The sequence below is a fragment of the Saccopteryx leptura genome, chromosome 5 (genome assembly GCF_036850995.1).
Source record: "Saccopteryx leptura isolate mSacLep1 chromosome 5, mSacLep1_pri_phased_curated, whole genome shotgun sequence".
Taxonomy (NCBI): Eukaryota; Metazoa; Chordata; class Mammalia; order Chiroptera; family Emballonuridae; genus Saccopteryx; species Saccopteryx leptura.
Window position 1 is genome coordinate 75685855 of NC_089507.1, and position 20610 is coordinate 75706464.

Genomic DNA, 20610 nt, shown 5'->3' on the forward strand with positions numbered 1-20610 from the left:
GGTGGGCGTGCCGGGTGGATCCCGGTCGGGCGCATGCGGGAGTCTGTCTGACTGTCTCTCCCCGTTTCCAGCTTAAGAAGAAAAAATTAAAAAAAAAAAAAAAAGTTTCTATCTTCATTGAGTGGCTGAGTTTTGGGCATTTACTCCTATAATTTCAGCTTTTTAATCCATACATTTTACTATATTCAGTCACTCCCACTTCACTACAATTAAATTGAGAGTGGGAACACTTGCATAAGGAGAACTAAGAAAGGAATAGTTGGGTGGAGAGTGGAAAGTGTAAAATCAAAATCAATGTCTTTAAAATGAATAATAATAGTAGTTAACATTTTAAAAGAGCTGAGTGCTATTCTGAAGCTTTTGTGAGTATTGGCTCCTTAAATCCTTGTAAAGAGACGTAATTATATCCCCATTACATAGCTAAGAAAACTCAGGCACAGAAGTTTCAGTAACTTGCCTAAGGTCACAGAGCTAATAAGTGGAAGAAGTAGAATAGGACCTTAAGCTGTTTCACATGAGAGCCCATTTTCTTAAGTACTGTGGAGCTACCTCCTTAGAGCTCTCGGAAAAGAAAATGAAGTAGAGTTCAGGTAAGGAACCTGGGTGGAGAGATACAACTGGGGCTCATTAGCATAGAATAAAATTTAAATTGCCCTCTCTATCTTCCTTTACTTCTATTTCTCTTATATCTCCATCTTTCATATATTTGTTTTTTCCTCACTGCTTATAAACAGGCTCAAGTATTCTTTATCTAAAAAACAATCTTCCCATACATTCCAACCTAAATTAATTAGATGTCTTTGGTTGCAAGTGAGAGTCCACTTGAAGTGCAAAGATAATATGATGGCTCACAGCTCTCCAAGGATGAGATCCAGGCTCATTTTCTCAGGCCTTGTATCTGCTCCAGATCTGCTCTCTTCATCTCAGCTCTGCTTTTCATGGGGTTGTTTCAATTCCCAGGCAGGCTTTCCTTTTGTGTAGCAAAGTGACTTTCATCAAGGCCAGACTTAGATTTCATCCTCTTACCTATCCCAATAACAACATTGATTCTTCTTTATCAACAGTTCCCACAAAGAGCCTCAGTTTTATTTAGTTTCAGTTCTGGGATAGGCAGGAGGGGCATGTCTTCAGCACCAAGCCTGCACTATATGCCCACCTTGAGCACTGAGGGTAAGAGTAGCTCAGTGTAAAAACTTTCAGTAAGCATGGGGAGTGCCGATTCCCTCAAGAAAGTTAGAATGTTGTTATCAGAAGATGGGGAAAATGGATACCAGACAGGCAAAACAAAAGGTATCTTTCAGAGGCTTAAAAATAATGCTATACATTACATGGGCACTTAAAATGGTTACAGGTACACAAATTTTTGTTTAATTTTTCTGTTGATTTGAAGGAGAGAAAGGAAAAAGGAGACAGAAGAGAGAAGCATCAATTCATTGAACTTGGTTGTTCCGTTAATTTGTGCACTCATTGATTGCCTCTCGTAAGTACCCTGACTAGGGATAGAACGTGTGACCTCGGAGCACCAGGAAGATGTTTTACCCACTGAGCTACCTGGCCAAGGCCCACAAAAATTTTAATCATTAGCAAATAAAAAACTGTAATAATTAAATTACAAACATAGGCTGGAAATGTTTGCAGAAGTGCAATGGATTGTTAGCACTGCTGCCTCACTGCCTCACTGCTTCCCTGCTACATGAAGAGGTCATAAAATCCATAACAAAATATGAGACACCAGTAGGTAATGCTATAAAAGACAGGAACTTAAAGTTTCAGAAGAGGAAACTGATGGACAATCTAAATCTAAAAGGAAATGTATTGTAGTAGAATAGGGCAATTAATAAAGTTAAGGTATGTCTATGAAATATGAATGGCTAGTGATTTTATAAGGAAAGAGCTACAGGTCTGTGTTATACAGCTTGGAACTATTTTATATTCTGTGTTTTATAATAAAAATAGAACATCACTAGAATTAAAGGCTCATATTTTAGCCAGCAGTATACTTGACAACACTGGCAATGAACACAAGTACCTCAGGAAATTAAAAAACAACAACATAGTTTGAAATTGACCAAATAATAATTATTAGCAATTATATAGAACTTAATATTGCTAATAAATCTTTATATACTGTGCATTTATTACCTCTCAGTATCCACAATATCCCTGGGATGTAGCTACTACTCTTACCCCAATATTGCAGGTGGTGAAAGAGAGTTAGAGATGATGGAAATTGCCCATGGTCACTTAGCCAAGTTGTGGAGAATTCATGCTTCAAACCCAGGCAGTTTGGATTCAGAGTCCAAGTGCTTAAGTCCCGTAAGAGTTTATGTAGGGGAGACAGAGTTCCGGTGTAAGTTTGATTTGAAAAGCATTTTCATAAACCAAGTCACATAACAGTGAGAAAAATACTACTCAAACAGTTCAGCACAGGTTTTTAAGACCTGCCCATTTGAAGAAGTTTTAAATGGAGTTGGGATAGGTATGAGAAGACAAACAAGAATATATAGAAAAGGATTTGAGGACAGACTAAAAATATTTGTATCTCAAACTCAAAATATCTCAATTCTTTAAAGCCTATCTCTTCTCTCGCCTCTAAGAAAAATTAAAACACCTTAGAAAGGCATGCATTATTTTCTACAGTCTAAGTCTCACTTCCCACTTACAGTTTATCACACTTCATATAGATCACATTCAGCTTCAATCTGCCTTGGCTGTCCTTACGCATTTCATCTTCGTGAGTTTTCATCCGCAGCTAAACTCCCGCTTTGTTCCATAAAGCTATTAAATCATCCCCCATCTCCTGGTAATGGCTTCTGAAAACAATGATTTCACTTCTTTTTAAACTAGTCATTTGAAACATGAGCTAGAGAGATCTAGGTATAGGAATAGGTACAGGTACAGGTACTGGTATAGGTGTAGGGTTATTACAGAGCCCTTTCTGTGCTTATTCCTCTTTTGGAAACCAGAAGGCTGAAGCTGTGTTTACTTTGTAAGCCAGCAGAATGCCCTGTAGTCATGCATTTATCCCCACACATTTTTTGAATGCATGCAACATTCTGGGCAATGTGCCTAGAATCATAAATTCAAAAGAGGGGAAGACATTGTTCTTGCTTTCAAAGAATTCATAGTGTACAGGGAAGACAAATGTGTAAATAAATAATTAAAGCACAGTGCTATAAATGTCATAGGGTAATGCATACAGGGTGCCATGGCAACCCAGGAGTGGAATGGCAGCCTCTGCCTGTGGAGTTGAAAAGATTTCACATAAGGGGAGAAATCTGAGCTAAGTCTTGAAGATGAGGAGGAGTATGAGAGGCAACAATAGGGATGATTATAAAAGCATGTTTGCCAGACTACAAAGTTTGGACTTTATCATTTAAGCGGTAAAAATTATAAAGATTTAAAGGTTTCTACATAAGAAAAAATGGGATTTAATTTATGTTTAAGAAAGATAGCTGGGGTAAGACCGGGACAGATGGGTGTAAAGAAGGGAAAAGACAAATGGCTTTTTCAACAATCTAGACAGAAATAAAGGAGTATCTAATCCAAAACAATAGCAGTAGGAGGTTAATAAGAATGATTTTGAGAAAACACCATTTTAATATATAATGACTAGAACTTGATAACTTGGAAGAGAAGAGAAAGGGGCTCTGGAGCCTTGGAGAGAAATGTATCAGAAGGAAGTTGTAACCTGAGCACAAAGCCAGATTCAGGGTTACCTGCCACCCTTAATGTCAATAAAGAGAGACAAGGATCAAGTAGGTACAAGGTGTGTCTTCTATTTCAATTTTCAGCAATTTTATAAGGTGACTCCTATAGAAAGAACTGCCTTAACACTCTCTTGGTCCTGTTGGTTTTTATAGGGTTCAGGGGCTGTTAGTAATGGTATAAGGGACAAAAGAATGAAAAGGAAAAGTCCATGCAGTTGGTCACATACTAATGATATGCAGGAGATGTCTCCTCTGCAAGTTCTTCTCATGTAGCACAGGTCCAATCAACATGGTTCTATCTGGTGTCCTTAATAAATCTTCAAGGCAGTGGGGGCAGGTGTCTCCCAGGAACAGCTGGGACCTGGTGCCTCTGAATTGTCTGTGAAAAAGTCTCCCTGTTTTCTTAAGATACAAAATAAAGATTTAAGATTGGTGAACTAAGTTTCTAATTAATTTATAGGTCTTGACTTTTCACAGTAAATCCTGTGGCTAGGCTTTTACAAACAACTATTGTGATTTAAACATCCTTAATTTTCAGATACCTCTACAACATTGCTGCAAAGGCAAACTTTTCACTACATTTCAAAGTAAAGGCCAGATGCCAATAGGAGAGATAGCAAGCTGATTAACTACAGTGTGTCCGTAAAGTCATGGTACTCTTTTGACCGGTCACAGGAAAGCAACAAAAGATGATAGGAATGTGAAATTTGCACCAAATAAAAGGAAAACTCTCCCAGTTTCATACCTATTCGGTGCAATTTGATGTGGGCTCACACACAAATTTTTTTAGGGCTCCTTAGGTAGCTATCCCGTATAGCCTCTACAGACTCATCACTAACTGATGGCCTACTAGAACGGGGTTTCTCCACCAAACTGCTGGTTTCCTTCAACTGCTTATCCCACCGAGTAATGTTAGTCCTATGTTGTGATGCTTCGTTATAAACGCGCCGATATTCACGTTGCACTTTGGTCACAGATTCGAATTTAGCAAGCCACAGAACACACTGAACTTTTCTCTGTACCATCCACATCTTGACTGGCATGGCCGTGGGCTGCTCCACTGTATACACGGTGTTACATCATCTGTGCATGTGCACACGCTGCCACATCATCCTACAGAAACTGGGAGGGTTTTCCTTTTATTTGGTGCAGATTTCACATTTCTATCATCTTTTCTTGCTTTCCTGTGACCTGTCAAAAGTGCAACATGACTTTACGGACACACTGTATTTCCTAACCCTTACATATTTCCTATTCATGACAACTAAAAGTTGCTATTACTGAAGCTAGATTTCTAACTTTTAGGCTCCCCTATCAAAGTGAGCAGATAGACAGTCATTAACAGAAACAGGAAATACAGAAAGAGAGCAGATTGGAAAAGGGCAACAGAGATGTAAAGTTTGGCTGTAGATATTTTGATTTTTGTGGTACCTGAAGAAGAAGAAGAACATCCTAAGGAAATTGTCACGAGACAATTGTTAAATGTGTGTATGGAACCCATGTGAATGCTGTCTACAGCTAAAAAAAAAAAAAAAATTTAGAAAATACAGATATTTCTCTCACCTCCATTTTAAAAACTAAACTGGGAATGTTGACTGAACATGAATATAATGCAAAAAATGATTATTTAAGGCCCTACACCAGTGGTTCTCAAAGTGTGCACCAGAGCACACTGGTGCGCTCTAGAAGATTTCCAGGTGTGCCCTATGGTATTCCAGAGAAATATGTGCCTGTTGGGGACCAAAAAACCAATAGGGTTTTTGGAGTTTAGATTTTTGGGGGACAGAGGTGTGGGGAATTGGCCGTAAGCTGAAAGTCTGCCCAAACCCCCACCTCACTTGCCTGAGTAGGTTGCAAAAGGCTGTTAAACTGTGGTGCTGGATTGTTTACACTACCCACCATGTTCCCGGGAAAGACTGGAGGCAAGTTTCTTCTATCCTTTCTTTGGTATAAAGTTAAGATGATATGTATGGTGGGGTTTTTCTGCACTCAATACAATTAAGAGTAAAAAGAGAGGATTTCTTCAATGTATTGATGAGGAAATGAGAGTTTGCCTTTCAAATATATGCCCAAATATTGAAGAAATCACTAGGACACATCATGCTCATGTTTCTCATAAACACAAGAATGAAAAAATTTAACACATTCATGTGGGGACCTGCCAAATTTACTAAATCTTACTACGAATGTATCTATATATATAAAAAGGTAACTTTTCTTGTCATTTTTAAAATTTTTAACCCCTCTTTTTTATGAATTCTTAAAAGTATAACAAAAAATGTAACATAAAAATGTTTTTTAATGTTAGAATAAATTTAATTTTGTCTAATTTATTTCATTTAATTACCATAAAGACACTCTTGGACTTTATATATTTTTTCTTTAATATTGGACTTAATTATTATAACATATTTTTTAGAAATTTGTATATAGTGTGCCTACAATTATTTGTAGGATTTTAAATATGCCGCGACCTCAAAAAGTTTGAGAACCACTGCCCTAAACTATTTAACTTGAGCCTGAATTAGGAGGGCTGGCATTCTTGCTTTTGCTACTAGGAGAGACAAAAAAAAAAAAAGGTGAGGGTAAGGAGAGAGCTCACTTTGGAAGAAGGGTTTTGAGGACCATCTGCACTAAAACAGGGTATGCTAGGGGCAGTAGGGGAGGTATCAGGCATAAAGAAAGGCCAATGGGGTCGAGCCTGTCTTTGCCACAAACAAGTTTTGGGATGCATAACATTTATCCTTATACTCATCTTCGTTTCCTAAGAAGTCAAGTTTAGAATAATCCCCTTGGTCTAGAAGGGGCAGAGTAGCTAGGAGAAAGGCCAGATGTTGCCTCTTGAGCAAGCCACCCACTGAGATTGAGGGAAGACAGAGTATGAAGAGCAATGCTTATATTATAAAGAAAGTCCTCAGGGAGGTGCCTAAAGGCTATCAAATATGCCCCATGATTGCAAAAAAAAAGTTCCTTACATAATTTGGTCATATTATTTTCATTTTTTGCAAACCAGCCTTGAAAATATCTGTATCTACCAATAAAACTACACTCACCAAAGAACTCCACCCCCACATACACCTGCCTCGTGACCAATGCTCACAAGACTTGTTAAATGGAAAGGTAGCTTTGTGAAGGGAGTCAGGATAAAAAGTGTGCAAAGAGAAGGAGGCCATTATAGACTCTTTATATTGGACAGTGACTAAGATTTTAATTCTTAAAGTAGACTAAACAAACAATAAAGGACTGATTGAGTTTCCCACAGTATGTCAGCTACAGTTAGGCAAGAATTCAAAAACTGCATGTGGTCATAAAAATGTATGTTTATATGTCTGAATGGTGCATGTTCGAAAATAATCCACTTGATATAAATGCAGGATAATTTTAGGATGCAGATGTGGGAGACCACCCAGCTGTGTGTGTAAGTTAAAGTGAAAGGAAAAATGACCAAAAATATTTGTTTTTGACAAAGAAAGATTTTAACACTGATGAAGGAGAAGGAGATCTGTGAAAGAAAATAAATTATATAGATGCAAATTACTTAGTGAATGGTTGTAGGAGCAATTTTCTAAATTTGCAGGTGATATTTAATTGGCAGACATTGCAAACAGTAAGGAGCAATTCAATCAGATAAAGAACTTGAATCATTAAGCACTTGTTTTAACAGATGGCAAGCACAGATAAGTAGAGAATAATAAGCCTTGAATCAAAGCTAAAGAACAGAGAGTATCTGTCAATGGGAATGATGCTGTCCAGAAATTGCTCTTAGGTTTAAAAGGAACTTATAAAAAAAAAGACAAAGAAAAAAATCAGTAAAATTTAAAAAGATGTGGTGGGTTATAGGATATAAATTAACAGACTATTGCATCAGTCAAAGCCAAGGTGATATAAAAACTGGTTCTATGATGAGAAAAATCTCATAACTTGAGGATATATAAATCCTGAAATCCACTGTTGGCTATTGAAATGCCATCTATTATCTAGATTTTCATCTATCTCTGCTATGGTTTGGGGGTAAAATTAATGAGAAAGAGATCTTTCAGGTGTAAAAGGGAGTGCAGATTTGGGCGAGAATATTCTTAGTAACTTTTAAAGAGCATTTGAACCATGACATTCTTTATGTAATGATATAATCTTAGGGCATTGTGTTTAGATTGATTTGGCTATTTTTATTTAAGATGCTCATTTCATAAAATAGTAGTCTATGTTGTTCTGGAAATTGTAAACAGAATATGCTGTGAAAGAGGATATTAAAAATGTATCATGGTCTAGAAAGGTAGTTGATACCATAAAGAATGCAGCCCTCTTTCCCTGTACTTCCACAATATTGAGTACCTTACCTGCTCAATACAAAGGTTAACTTTAATCTTAAAAAGAAATAGCAATGTTCTTTAATACAACCTCAAAACCATATTTGGAATCTTAAATATTTGCTAACATGTAGCTTTGACTGTACCAACCCCATAGAAGGAATTGGATTTAAATACACATACTAATATCAGAATGAATATTTAGAAATACGGTAGAGCCATATCTTGAAAGATAACCATGGGTTTGCTCCTCCCTGCTATTTGGATACTTCTGATTTCAATTGTTTTAAGTCTTAATGATTCTGACTTTTTCTTTGTAACTCAATTATGTAACAGTGACAAGCTTTATAAGAAGTAAAGATTTCCCTGATTAAAAAACAAACAATTGATGACCTAAAAAGACTCAACAGTATTAAGGGCTGAGGAATGGGGGTGGCGACTGAAGAATCTCCAGATCAAGTTCAACAGAATGTGTCTCTTACTCAAGTTATATTTCACCTAATACTCAGAATCACTAGGAGCACAGCCAGGATAGATTCACTTCTCATCGAGACAAACTGTTTCTGGAAGCCAGTCTCTCTCATTTAGAGGGATCATATACCCTCCCCTTCCCCCGCAGAGCTATAAAAACATCTATAATAGCAATCTTAAGTGAATTCTAAAACGATTAAAAATTTTACTGTAATAAAAATAAGAATACACTCAATTCTAGTCATTATCCTTGGTTTGCATTTTATTGAAATGTGGATTTGCAGTTTGGGTATTTCCGGCAGAGATTGCTTTTATATGCTCTGTGCACAAGCAGCCTTAAGAGGACTTCTCAGAAAGTTGAAACAGTCTCTAATGACTAAAAATCTCTTTCTGATGGTCCTTTTCTTTGAAAATGGTATCATTCCCTCTTGGGAATTGCAGAAATGGTGTTATTTTCAAATCCCTTTTAATGCTGCAGGATAATGCCTGAACTACTTCAATTTTTAAATAACTTGAGCTTGCTTCCTACTTGGCATTCAATAAGAATTTTGGGGGGCCTGATGTGTAGCTAGCATTGTGGGGAATACAGAAAATGTAGAACACAGAGTTCTTGTTCTCTAAGAGCGAGATAGTGAGATGAGAGGTGAGGAGGGAGAGACAGAAACAGAGACAGAGGAAGAAGGATGGAGAGAGAAAAGGAGAAAAGGAGATGGAGAGAGAGAGAAAGAGGGAAAATTTACACCCAACTCTTTCTTCCAGTCTCAAGTATTTAATTATTATCTGTAAACAGACCACGTCTCAAATTAGCTTCTTCAGCTCAGACCTCTGATGCGAACTGCAAACATATTTCTTACTACTACTCAGCATTTCCTCTTAGATGTCTAGTGGGTACCTTAAACATAATTTTCAAAATTGAATTCTGATTTCACAACCTGCTGTACCAACAGCCTTCCCTGTCACAGTTTATGAAACTCCAATCTTCGTGTTACTCAGTTCAACACCTTTAAGTTATCTTTTCTCTGTTATACTTCCTACCTTCAGTATCAACAATACATCTGGCTATAAAGCTGGAATATATCCTATATATGATCACCTCTCACCACTCCACCATTACCCACTAGTGCAAGTCACAGTTTACTTGGTTTCAGACAGCTTCCATAGCCTCTTAAGTATTCAACATGCTACTACTCTTTCCCTTTATAATCTATTTTCTACAGAGTAGTCCAAGTGATTGTTGAATAATATAAGTCAGATCACACCATACTTTCCTTAAAACTCTCTGATAGTTTCCCACCATTTTCCGTGTGAGAATTATTAAAATTCTTATAATTACCTATAATGCCTTCTAGACTCATTCATACACCTGTGCACCTACTACCAAGTCTGTTGATCTCTTTCTCTTAACTTGTATATAAATTATTCAGGAATAGAAAAATAATTGGGAAGATTTCATTCAAAACTACTCTAAGAAGAAAAACTATAAGTGAATATATTTTATTTGTTTGTTTTTTGTTTTTTTTTTTTTTACAGAGACACAGAGATTGAGTCAGAGAGAAGGACAGATAGGGACAGACAGACAGGAACGGAGAGATGAGAAGCATCAATCATTAGTTTTTTGTTGCGCGTTATGACATCTTAGTTGTTCATTGATTGCTTTCTCATATGTGCCTTGACCGCGGGCCTTCAGCAGACTGAGTAACCCCTTGCTCGAGCCAGCGACCTTGGGCTCAAGCTGGTGAGCCTTTCTCAAACCAGATGAGCCCGCACTTAAGCTGGTGACCTCGGGGTCTTGAACCTGGGTCCTTCCGCATCCCAGTCCGATGCTCTCTATCCACTGCACCACCACCTGGTCAGGCAAGTAAATATATTTTAAATGTTGATTAAAGTTCTCCTCACATAGACAACCACAAAGCAAATTAAATTGTAATATAACCAAATGAAATTAAATCTCTTAAACAAGCTAACCATTGAAATGGCCAAATGACAGAGAAGTACAACCACCTCAGGATATATAGTGAAAAACAAAATAAAAGACAAAAATCGAATGACAAATTATAAGTGGCTCATAGGAGAATAGATAAAATTACATTAAAAAAATAAAGATAAAAAGAATAAACATTAAATAAAGTAGTAAAAAAGTTCAGAGTAAAAGAATCAAAATGAAGAACATACAAAAAGTGCATACACACATATTTGAAGTCTGAGAAAGGAAAAAAATAATGAGACAGTTAATATTTAAAGCTACAATCTAAAGAAACTTTCTGAAAAATAAAGAAGAAAAGCTGTATCTTAATATGATTATAAGACTTAAGAGACAAAGATAAAATCTTCAAGACAAAAAGATAAAATTAATTTTAATGGTAAAAATTTTAATTATCATTAGATTTCTTATAATCAACACATAAAACAAGCCAACATTGGAGAAACACTTTTGAGAATCTCACACACAAAAAAAAATACAAGCCAAAGACTTTATATTTACTGAAGATCTTCATGATTATGGAAAAACAGTTTTAAACATAAACACACTAAGGAAAAAATGGACACTGGACCCCCTCTTGGTGAAACTCTTAGAGCATGAGTTTCAATAAAACAAGATTTAAGAAGAGAAACTTGTCCAATGATTAATAGTAATTATTTAATATATTTAGTTATAGAATTGATACTAAAACAAAGTAAAAAATCACATGTTTGAAAAATAAAAGTAAAATATCATTATTAACTGTAGTGGGAGGAATAAGTGAAAGCCACAGATTTCATTTAAAACTGAAAAAAAACATAGAGTAACAAGTTAAGTAGAAAATGTGGAGATGAAAGATGCTATAAATGGTATAAATATAAAGCTAACCACTATAAGCACAAATATTCTTAAATATCAAAAGAAAAAACAGCACCGGCAAACCACAAAGATATAGTAAATATATTAAAATTCACACAATAATACATTACATATACAATAAGATACATAATATATTTATATAGATATATAAGGCAGACATGACATACTGGTAATATATCTTCTTAAGCACACATGAACATTGACAAAAATCAATCACAAATAAGTGTCATAGAAAACATTATTAAGTTTCACTGAGAGGCCATATTACAAATAAGTTTCTCTAATCAAAACATAATAAAATGAGTAAAACACAAAAATAAAAAATGGCTTTTTCCCTGAAATTAATAAGCCTTGGGAGAGTGAAGAAACACTAACATAAATGACAGAATTTATTTAAGTAGTGGTAATAAAAACACTACATATCTGACTTATAAAATATTAAAGGAGTTATTCAGATTAAAAACATATCAATAAAAATAAAAGATTGAAAATAAATATATTTATGCCCTGGCTGGTTGGCTCAGTGGTAGAGCGTCGGCCTGGCATGCAGGAGTCCCAGGTTCGATTCCTGGCCAGGGCACACAGGAAAGGCGCCCATCTTCTTCTTCACCCCTCCCCCTCTTCTTCCTCTCTGTCTCTTTCTTCACCTCCCACAGCCAAGGCTCCATTGGAGCAAAGTTGGCCCGGGCGCTGAGGATGTCTCTATAGCCTCTGCCTCAGGCGCTAGAACAGCTCTGGTTGCAACAGAGCAGTGCCCCAGATGGGCGGAGTATCGCCCCCTGGTGGGCATGCCGGGTGGATCCCGGTCAGGCGCATGCGGGAGTCTGTCTGACTGCCTCCCCGTTTCCAACTTCAGAAAAATACAAAAATAAATAAATAAATAAATAAATAAATAAATAAATAAATAAAATATATTTAATTTCATCTCCAAAAGATAATAGGTACAACAAATTTTAAGAGAAGATAAAAAGAAAATAATAATAAGAAAATAATGATAAAAGGAGAAAGTAATAGAATAATAGAAAAAAATAATAGATTGCATTAATAAATTATATTCTTGTTCTCAGAAAATAGCAGCAAGAGACAAATTTTCAGCTAATCTAATCAAGTGAGTAGAGAATCTAGGCCAATTTCCACCAAAAAGAGTTCTGAAGGAATTGTCCCATAAAAAAGAACCAGACCTAGAATGTTTCACTGGTGAACTCAACCAATCCTTTAGAACAGAGGTTTCAATCTTATTCCAGATTTAAGGAGACTAAGTGACACAACAACTAACAGCAAGACTTGATCCTGGACTAAATTGTTAGAGGACAGGATGAAGGAATCGATTCAAGTAAGGAAAAATAATATATAGATTTTTCTAGGACAATATTGAGATAGTAGGCTAATTATCTGTAGGGAAAAGTAGTTATGTTCATAACACATTGACTCAGGAGGCAGCCTCTCTGGATGGAATCCTAGATTTTAGTTTTATGACCTTAGGCAAAATTGCCTGATCTATCTGTGTCTTAGTTTTCTCATCTATAAAATGGAGATAATATTAGTATTTACTACACAGGGTATTTGTGAAGCTTAATTAAATTAATCATTGGAAAGTATTTAGTGCCTAGCAAACAACAAACACAGTATATGTTAAATAGTAGTGTCAATTGTCATAAGTTATCCTTAGTATACTTGTCTTGATTATATTATTATCTACCTTATCATGTACTAAACCATAATCAAATTATCTTTTCAGTGAGCTCTCAAATACCTTACACAGAAGTGTAAAAGTAAACATATGCAACCATTAAGGGAGTTCCAATAGTGGTCGCCTTATTGGGACTTGAATATCCTCTTTAAAGTGTTTTTTTTCTTTTAAGTTACTCTGGAATTATTAAATATGTTCTTAATTCCTAAATAAAACTTACTTTAACAACAATTTACTTGATTCTACTTGCTATTATGTTAATTGTAATTCAAACTAAAATATTAACTCATACAGTGACATATTAAATCATGACTATGTAATTTTCTCAAATAAATATATCAAGTCTTAACTGAGAGAATTAATAATCTGAAATTAATTTGACAATTTGATCATTTTTCTAACCCTCAGTTCTTTACACTTTGATTTCTGCTATGAATAGTACTAACTTATATACAAATTTCCTTGGAAAGTTCTGTTGACCTTTAAAATATTTAGACTTCAAGTCTTTAAAATGAAACATTTATATTCCTATATTAGCAAACATAGAACAATCATAAAATAAAGTCTCAAAAAAATAAGTTTTAGCATGAGCAATCTAAAATGATGAAAGTTTGGGCTGCTTGCCCAAAGTCATGTCATGTTTCATTAATTGAAGATGTAAGACTTGAATACATTTTTCCTTCCTTCTCTGCTTTCCTTCCTCCAGTCCTTTCCTCCCCTTCTGCATCCCATCTTCCTCCTTTAGCATTTCTTTTTATTTATTTATTTATTTATTTATTTATTTATTTATTTATTTATTTATTTATTTGTATTTTTCTGAAGCTGGAAACCGGGAGGCAAACAGAATCCCGCATGCGCCCAACCGGGATCCACCCAGCACGCCCACCAGGGGGCGATGCTCTGCCCCTCTGGGGCGTCGCTCTGTCGCAACCAGAGCCACTCTAGCACCTGGGGCAGAGTCCAAGGAGCCATCCCCAGTGCCCGGGCCATCTTTTGCTCAATGGAGCCTTGGCTGTGGGAGGGGAAGAGAGAGAGAGGAAGGAGAGGGGGAGTGGTGGAGAAGCAGAAGGGCGCTTCTCCTATGCCCTGGCCAGGAATCGAACCCGGGACTCCTGCACGCCAGGCCGACTAGCATTTCTTTAATGCCTACTTTTCCCCAGGCAAACCTGGAATTTTTACACTAAAACTTATTTGAAGACCAAGAAACATAAAATATTTTTTTAAAAAGCTGTCAAGAATTTTAAAAGTCTATGAACAGTTTATCCTTGTGCAGAGCAACAGAGTATGTACAGTTTAAGAAGTTCAATAAGCATAGACATAATGTTTGTTAAATGTTGCCAAAACTCTTTATATATATATATATATATTTTTTTTTTTTTAAGCTGGAAATGGGGAGGCAGTCAGACAGACTCCCGCATGCGCCCGACCGGGATCCACCCGGCATGCCCACCAGGGGGCGATGCTCTGCCCATCCCGGCGTCGCTCTGTCTCGACCAGAGCCACACTAGCGCCTGAGGCAGAGGCCACAGAGCCATCCCCAGCACCCGGGCCATCTTTTGCTCCAATGGAGCCTTGGCTGCGGGAGGTGAAGAGAGAGACAGAGAGGAAGGAGAGAGGGACGGGTGGAGAAGCAGATGGGCGTTTCTCCTGTGTGCCCTGGCCGGGAATCAAACCCTGGACTTCCGCACGCCAGGCCGACGCTCTACCACTGAGCCACCAAAACTCTTAATTAAATTTCTGTTACTTTGTGCAAAAAAAAAAAATTAAGGTGAGAATGATAGAGGAACAAATTTTAAGAGAATTGAAGCTTATGATAGGTACTTTTAATAAGTTAGAATTTCTAGGTCCAAATGAATGGTATCCTATGGGGAATGAAAGCCTTTCCTGACTTTCCTGAGGTGATATATGAGTTACTATAAAAATAATATGTACAAAACATGAAAAAAAGATGCCGTAGAGATTGGCATATTCAAAATTAGAAAAAGAAATTTATTCTGACAGAGCACTGAGTTTGATCAGAATGTATTATTAATCAGACATGTTGTAGGTGGTAAAAAAAATTAACAGTTCATTTTCTTTTCTGATAACATGAACTATTCATGAGAAGATGAATATCTGATTACACGTATATTTTGAGTTCAGGAATGCCTTTTACAAAGCACATAAAAATATGTGGAGAAAGCTGGGTGGATGATAATGCAGTAAATAATTCTCATAAGTAATTTAAAAAATATACCTAGAGTGTTAACTAAGGAGCTATCACCAAAGTGGGCAGGACTTTAGAGGCAAGTTGCAATGCTTTGATTTTGCTCATGTACTTTTCAGCAATATTTTGCCTCACCCTGTATAATTCTGATATGCGCTCCACAGGACTGGGAATCCCTCCTTGCAAACAGAATTGGCAAGTGCTGAAAGCGAACCAGAATTTAGGAAGCTGTCCATAAAAATATGAAAATTATTATATCTAATATCTATTTTAGCACATACAATACAGTTAGTTCCCATTTCCAAAAAGAATAAAAAATAACATTATTTTCTAAATATTATTCTTGAGCGCATGATAGAAAATCACTTTGTGATACTACAAGTGTCTATTATGGGAAGTAGTATAATATATAACAACTCCAATTCATAATCATTTTCATGTAAAAAAATTAATTATTTATCAGCAAAGTATTTATAAACATTTGCAAGTACTCAATCAACATGTTGTCAGTAAATATCTCCTTAGGTGAAGTTTTCAGATTTTAGTTGAGTCATAAAATGCTTTGGGTCACCGGTGTCATCAACTAGCAAATTACTGATCCATAGTAATTTATTTATTTACTTATTTATTTATTTAGTGTGTGTGTGTGTGTGTGTGTGTGTGTGTGTGTGTGTGTGTGTGTGACAGAGACAGAGAAAGACAGAGAGAGGGACAGACAGACAGGAACGGAGAGAGTTGAGAAGCATCAATTCTTTGTTGCAGCATCTTAGTTGTTCATTGATTGCTTTCTCATATGTGCCTTGACTGGGGGACTACAGAGAGTGAGTGACCCCTTGCTCAAGCCAGTGACCCTTGGGCTCAAAAACCAGATAAGCCCACCCACGCTCAAGCCAGCGACATTGGGGTTTTGAACCTGAGCCCCCCACGTCCCCGGTCCAACATTCTATCCACTGCTCCACTTCCTGCTCAGGCCTGATTGATACTATTTTAATGTCCTGAATAAGTAAATGTACCTTCGAAGAACCTAACTGACTCTTTGATAGTTATTTATTAACCATTAGGTTAAAATAAATGAGCATAAAGTATTCATACTAAACATAGTTACATTGATTTCATAAATAGATAAGCTGAAGCTCAGAAAAGACAGAACTGGAGAGCTAAGGATCCCGGTGAGAGTTTCAATTTGAAAAGACCCAATTTCTAATATCTAGCTATGAATAATAAATACATCAGTTTAAAAGCAGTAATAATTATTTCTTTGAAAGTTAATTTTCATATAGTAATTATTAAATTTAATACTTCTCATTTAATTCTAAACTTGTGGTACCTATATTAATATAATTGTGTAATGTAAATAGTATAATTTTTATTTTTATTTTTATTTTTTATTTTATTTTTATTAATTTTAATGCAGTGACATTGATAAATCAGGGTACATATGTTCCAAGAAAACATTTCCAGATTCTTTTGACATTTGATTGTGCTGTATACCCCTCACCCAAAGTCAAATTGTCTTCTGTCACCTTCTATCTGGTTTCCTTTGTGCCCCTCCCCTCGCCCTACCCACTCCTTCTCCTTCCTCGCCCCCTCCCCAGCCCTCCACCCCACCCTCTGTTACCATCATATTCTTGTCCATGTCTCTGAGTCTCATTTTTATATCCCATCTATATATCGGTTCATATAGTATAATTTTTAAAAAGCAGGATTTCAGATTTTCTTAAGGTAAAAATTATACTTAAACCAGTTATCTTAACTATCTACAGTACGGATTATTTGGAAAATGTATGATTTCTTGCAATATGGTAAAGTGTTATGAGCACAAACTTTGGAGAAAGAAAAACATCTTTAATATGGCTTCTATACTTATTAACTGTGGGAATTGAATATGTATTTTTATATGTACATATATATGCACATACACAAATATTAAATTTAGCTAGTATATTTTTGTGACCATTACTTCAGAGATTAGATTTATCTAAGTTGGTTTAGCATTATACTAGGCATGTTATTTTTCATTTATTTTTGTCCCCAAAAGCAATAAAATTGGTTTCTATATTGTTTCATAAAACAATAAAAAAGAAAAATAATGAAAATGTTCAACAAAAAATAGACTATTGTTTCCATTTGTCTGGAAGAAGCTTCACACAGCTTTAGTCACAGCTACAGATCATTGTTTCAAAGAAGATGCCATCTTTTGTATATTCAAATATTTCTTGTGTCATAGAATTTAAATTTAAAGTCAATTTTTAGTGTTTTCGAGCAATTCTGCTCTACACTTTAAATAAACAACATAGCATATGTTGTAGTTTTGAGTACTATCACTCACTCTAAGGAGATACACTGAGAAAAAGAGTGATAACTCTAAGAATTATTTGTCTTCTTAATCTTTAATTGTTCATTGAAATATTCCTGAGATTGATACAAATAAAATCATGTTAGAAACCTCTGGTATATGACATCCCCCAGTGCTGTGTGAAAGCTCTAACAAACGAATATCATTGGAGCTCAGTAATATAAATTTTGACACAAAGAAATCTAAACAAAGTGTAAAATGCTATGTTGAGTTTTTTAAAAATAAACTGCTTAATAACTTATATGTTAAGGATATATTGAATATCTAAGGAACATTTTCTCAGGAAGTATTCCTTAGAATAGGTTTTACCTTTGCTACTGGGTTAATGAAGACTTTGATAAAATGACCCCAAGAAAAAAGGACAATTTCTTTCAGGTGTCATCTGTGTCTAAAATAGTCTTTACTGATTTCACATGCTTATTTCACTGATAATATAAACAAGGTAATTTGACTCTGGTGGGGCTAGGTCTGCAGTAAAAAATGCAAATTTCACACAAAATTCTGCTCTAAGAAGTCTCTGCAGTGTTTTTCAGTTTATATAAAAAAGAATTAAGATGTTGCCTGAGGCATATTTTTTTGTCCTCAAGGCAAGCCAATGTGCCACAAATCAAATTGTTTTTCACATTGTTATTGTGTTCTTTTCTTTTTCAATTTCTCAGAGAGCCGACATAGGAATTTCTGCTTTAACCATCACCCCAGATCGTGAGAATGTGGTGGACTTCACAACACGCTACATGGACTACTCAGTGGGAGTACTACTTCGAAGGGCTGAAAAGACAGTGGATATGTTTGCCTGTCTTGCACCATTTGATCTCTCTCTCTGGGCTTGCATTGCTGGTACAGTCCTTCTTGTCGGTCTTCTGGTCTACCTTTTGAATTGGCTTAATCCCCCACGATTACAAATGGGATCGATGACTTCTACTACTCTCTACAACTCGATGTGGTTTGTGTATGGATCTTTTGTACAGCAAGGTAAGGGGAAAATCCATTTTTATATGAGAAAGGAATGTGATGTTTCAATTGCCATGATTTTGGTTAAGAATGTGATGTATCTGTATCTGATACCAGTAAGTGTTCAAAAGTGTCTTCTCAGCAGTGCTTAGAACAGGACATTTCCTACTTTTTTCTAGTGGATGTGAAACATGGCAGATTTCCAACAAAAAAAAAGTTCATTATCTTTTGGTACAAATTCAATATCATCAACAAAGCCAAAAATGAATGTCAGTGATAAGGTTCACAAGAAACTCAAATCCTCCCTAAACTCTGACATTCTAGGAAACAGTTTTACTGGAATGAAACTACTTACTAGCAGAACACATACTGTTTATTTACATATGTAAGAGATGTTGGAACTTGTTTTTTGTTCAGAGAAATTATTTCATATGTTAAAAATATTCATTGACAGTGAAAAGACTTCTTTTTTTTTTGTTTGTTTGTTTAAGTGAGAGTCAAGGAGGTAAGGAGGCAGAGAGACAGACTCCTGCATGTGTTCTGCCCATCATGGCAACTGCTCTGTTGCTTAGCAACCAAGCTATTTCAGCACCTGAAGTGAGGCCATGAAGCCATCCTCAGTGCCTGAGGTCAACTTGCTGAAACCATTCTAGCCATGGCTACAGGAGGGAGAGGGGTGGAGAAGCAGATGGGTGCTTCTTCTGTGTGCCCTGGCAAGGAATCAAACCTGAGACTTCACATGCCGGCCAACACTCTACTGCTGAGGAAAACAGCCAGGGTGAAAACACTTCAATTAATTTAAGATTCTAATAATAAATTTTTTATTTTATCTTTTACTTTGTTGTGTGTGTGTGTGTGACAAAGACAGAGAGAGAGACAGATATGGACAGACAGGAAGGAAGGGAGGGAGAGCAATGAGAAGCATCAATTCTTTGTTGCGGCTCCTAAGTCTCCTTAGTTATTCATTGATTACTTTCTCATATGTGCCTTGACTGGGGGTGCTGCAGCAGAGTGAGTGACCCCTTGCTCAAGCCAGTGACCTTGGACTCAAGCCAGCAACCATAGGCTTCAAGCCAGCAACCCCTAGTCTCAGGGGTCATATCTGTGATCTGACACTCAAGCCAGTGACCTCAAGTTGGATAAGCTCGCACTCAACTAGCGACCTCAGGGTTTAGAATCTGGGTCCTCTGCATTCCAGTCCGATGCTCTATCCCACCACCGCCTGGTCAGGTTTATCTTTTACTTTAATCTGTAATATTTAACAATGCTTTAATTTAAAATTTTATTACATTCTAAAGAATGGATTTGTTTTGTATTCCATATTCAAGCTGCCCTACTCTTTAAATTAGTTAATTCTATGACTGCAAATTTAGAATAGAAAAAATATTTATTGAATTTCTTGAGACTACTGCCATCATGGAAAATAAAATAATAAAGTAGGCAATTAATAATTTCTTACAAACTTGTCACATATATTAAAGAGGGGAAATATCTGTCACAGTGGAGACATATGATACCTTTGCCTTAATATTTATAACTCTCAATAGCATCTTATTTTTTTATTCCCACTTGCTATTGGATCTTCCATTAAATTTCAGTCTTTCTATCCTCATTTAACTAATCACAAATTTTGTCTTGACTCTTTATCTCCACTTTCTTCCTTCTAATCTATCCTGAAAACCATTGTTCCTATGCTTCTCCCTCTGCCTTTTCACAGCAAAAGCTCTGACTTAAGTTATATTTGCCACAGACATTTTAGTCAATTCATTAATCACCAATCCAGTAGATATTTAATCCACACTGTTTATTTAAGATAGAACTTTGCGCCCTGGCCAGTTGGCTCAGCCGTAGAGCGTCGGCCTGGCGTGCGGGGGACCCGGGTTCGATTCCCAGCCAGGGCACATAGGAGAAGCGCCCATTTGCTTCTCCACCCCCACCCCCCTTCCTCTCTCTCTCTTCCCCTCCCGCAGCCAAGGCTCCATTGGAGCAAAGATGGCCCGGGTGCTGGGGATGGCTCCTTGGCCTCTGCCCCAGGCACTAGAGTGGCTCTGGTTGGGGCAGAGCGACGCCCTGGAGGGGC

The 20610-nt window shown here is 36.4% G+C and overlaps 1 protein-coding gene across 2 annotated transcripts in view; it reads left to right on the top strand.

The window, feature by feature from the left end:
* The window catches only part of GRID2 (glutamate ionotropic receptor delta type subunit 2), a 1621553-nt gene that overhangs the window by 1247470 nt on the left and 353473 nt on the right, over window positions 1–20610 (top strand). For both annotated transcript variants that reach the window (XM_066385691.1, XM_066385692.1), the window contains one exon: window positions 18239–18551. In XM_066385691.1, the coding sequence (XP_066241788.1) occupies window positions 18239–18551 (313 nt within the window). The remainder of the gene's footprint in view (window positions 1–18238; window positions 18552–20610) is intronic.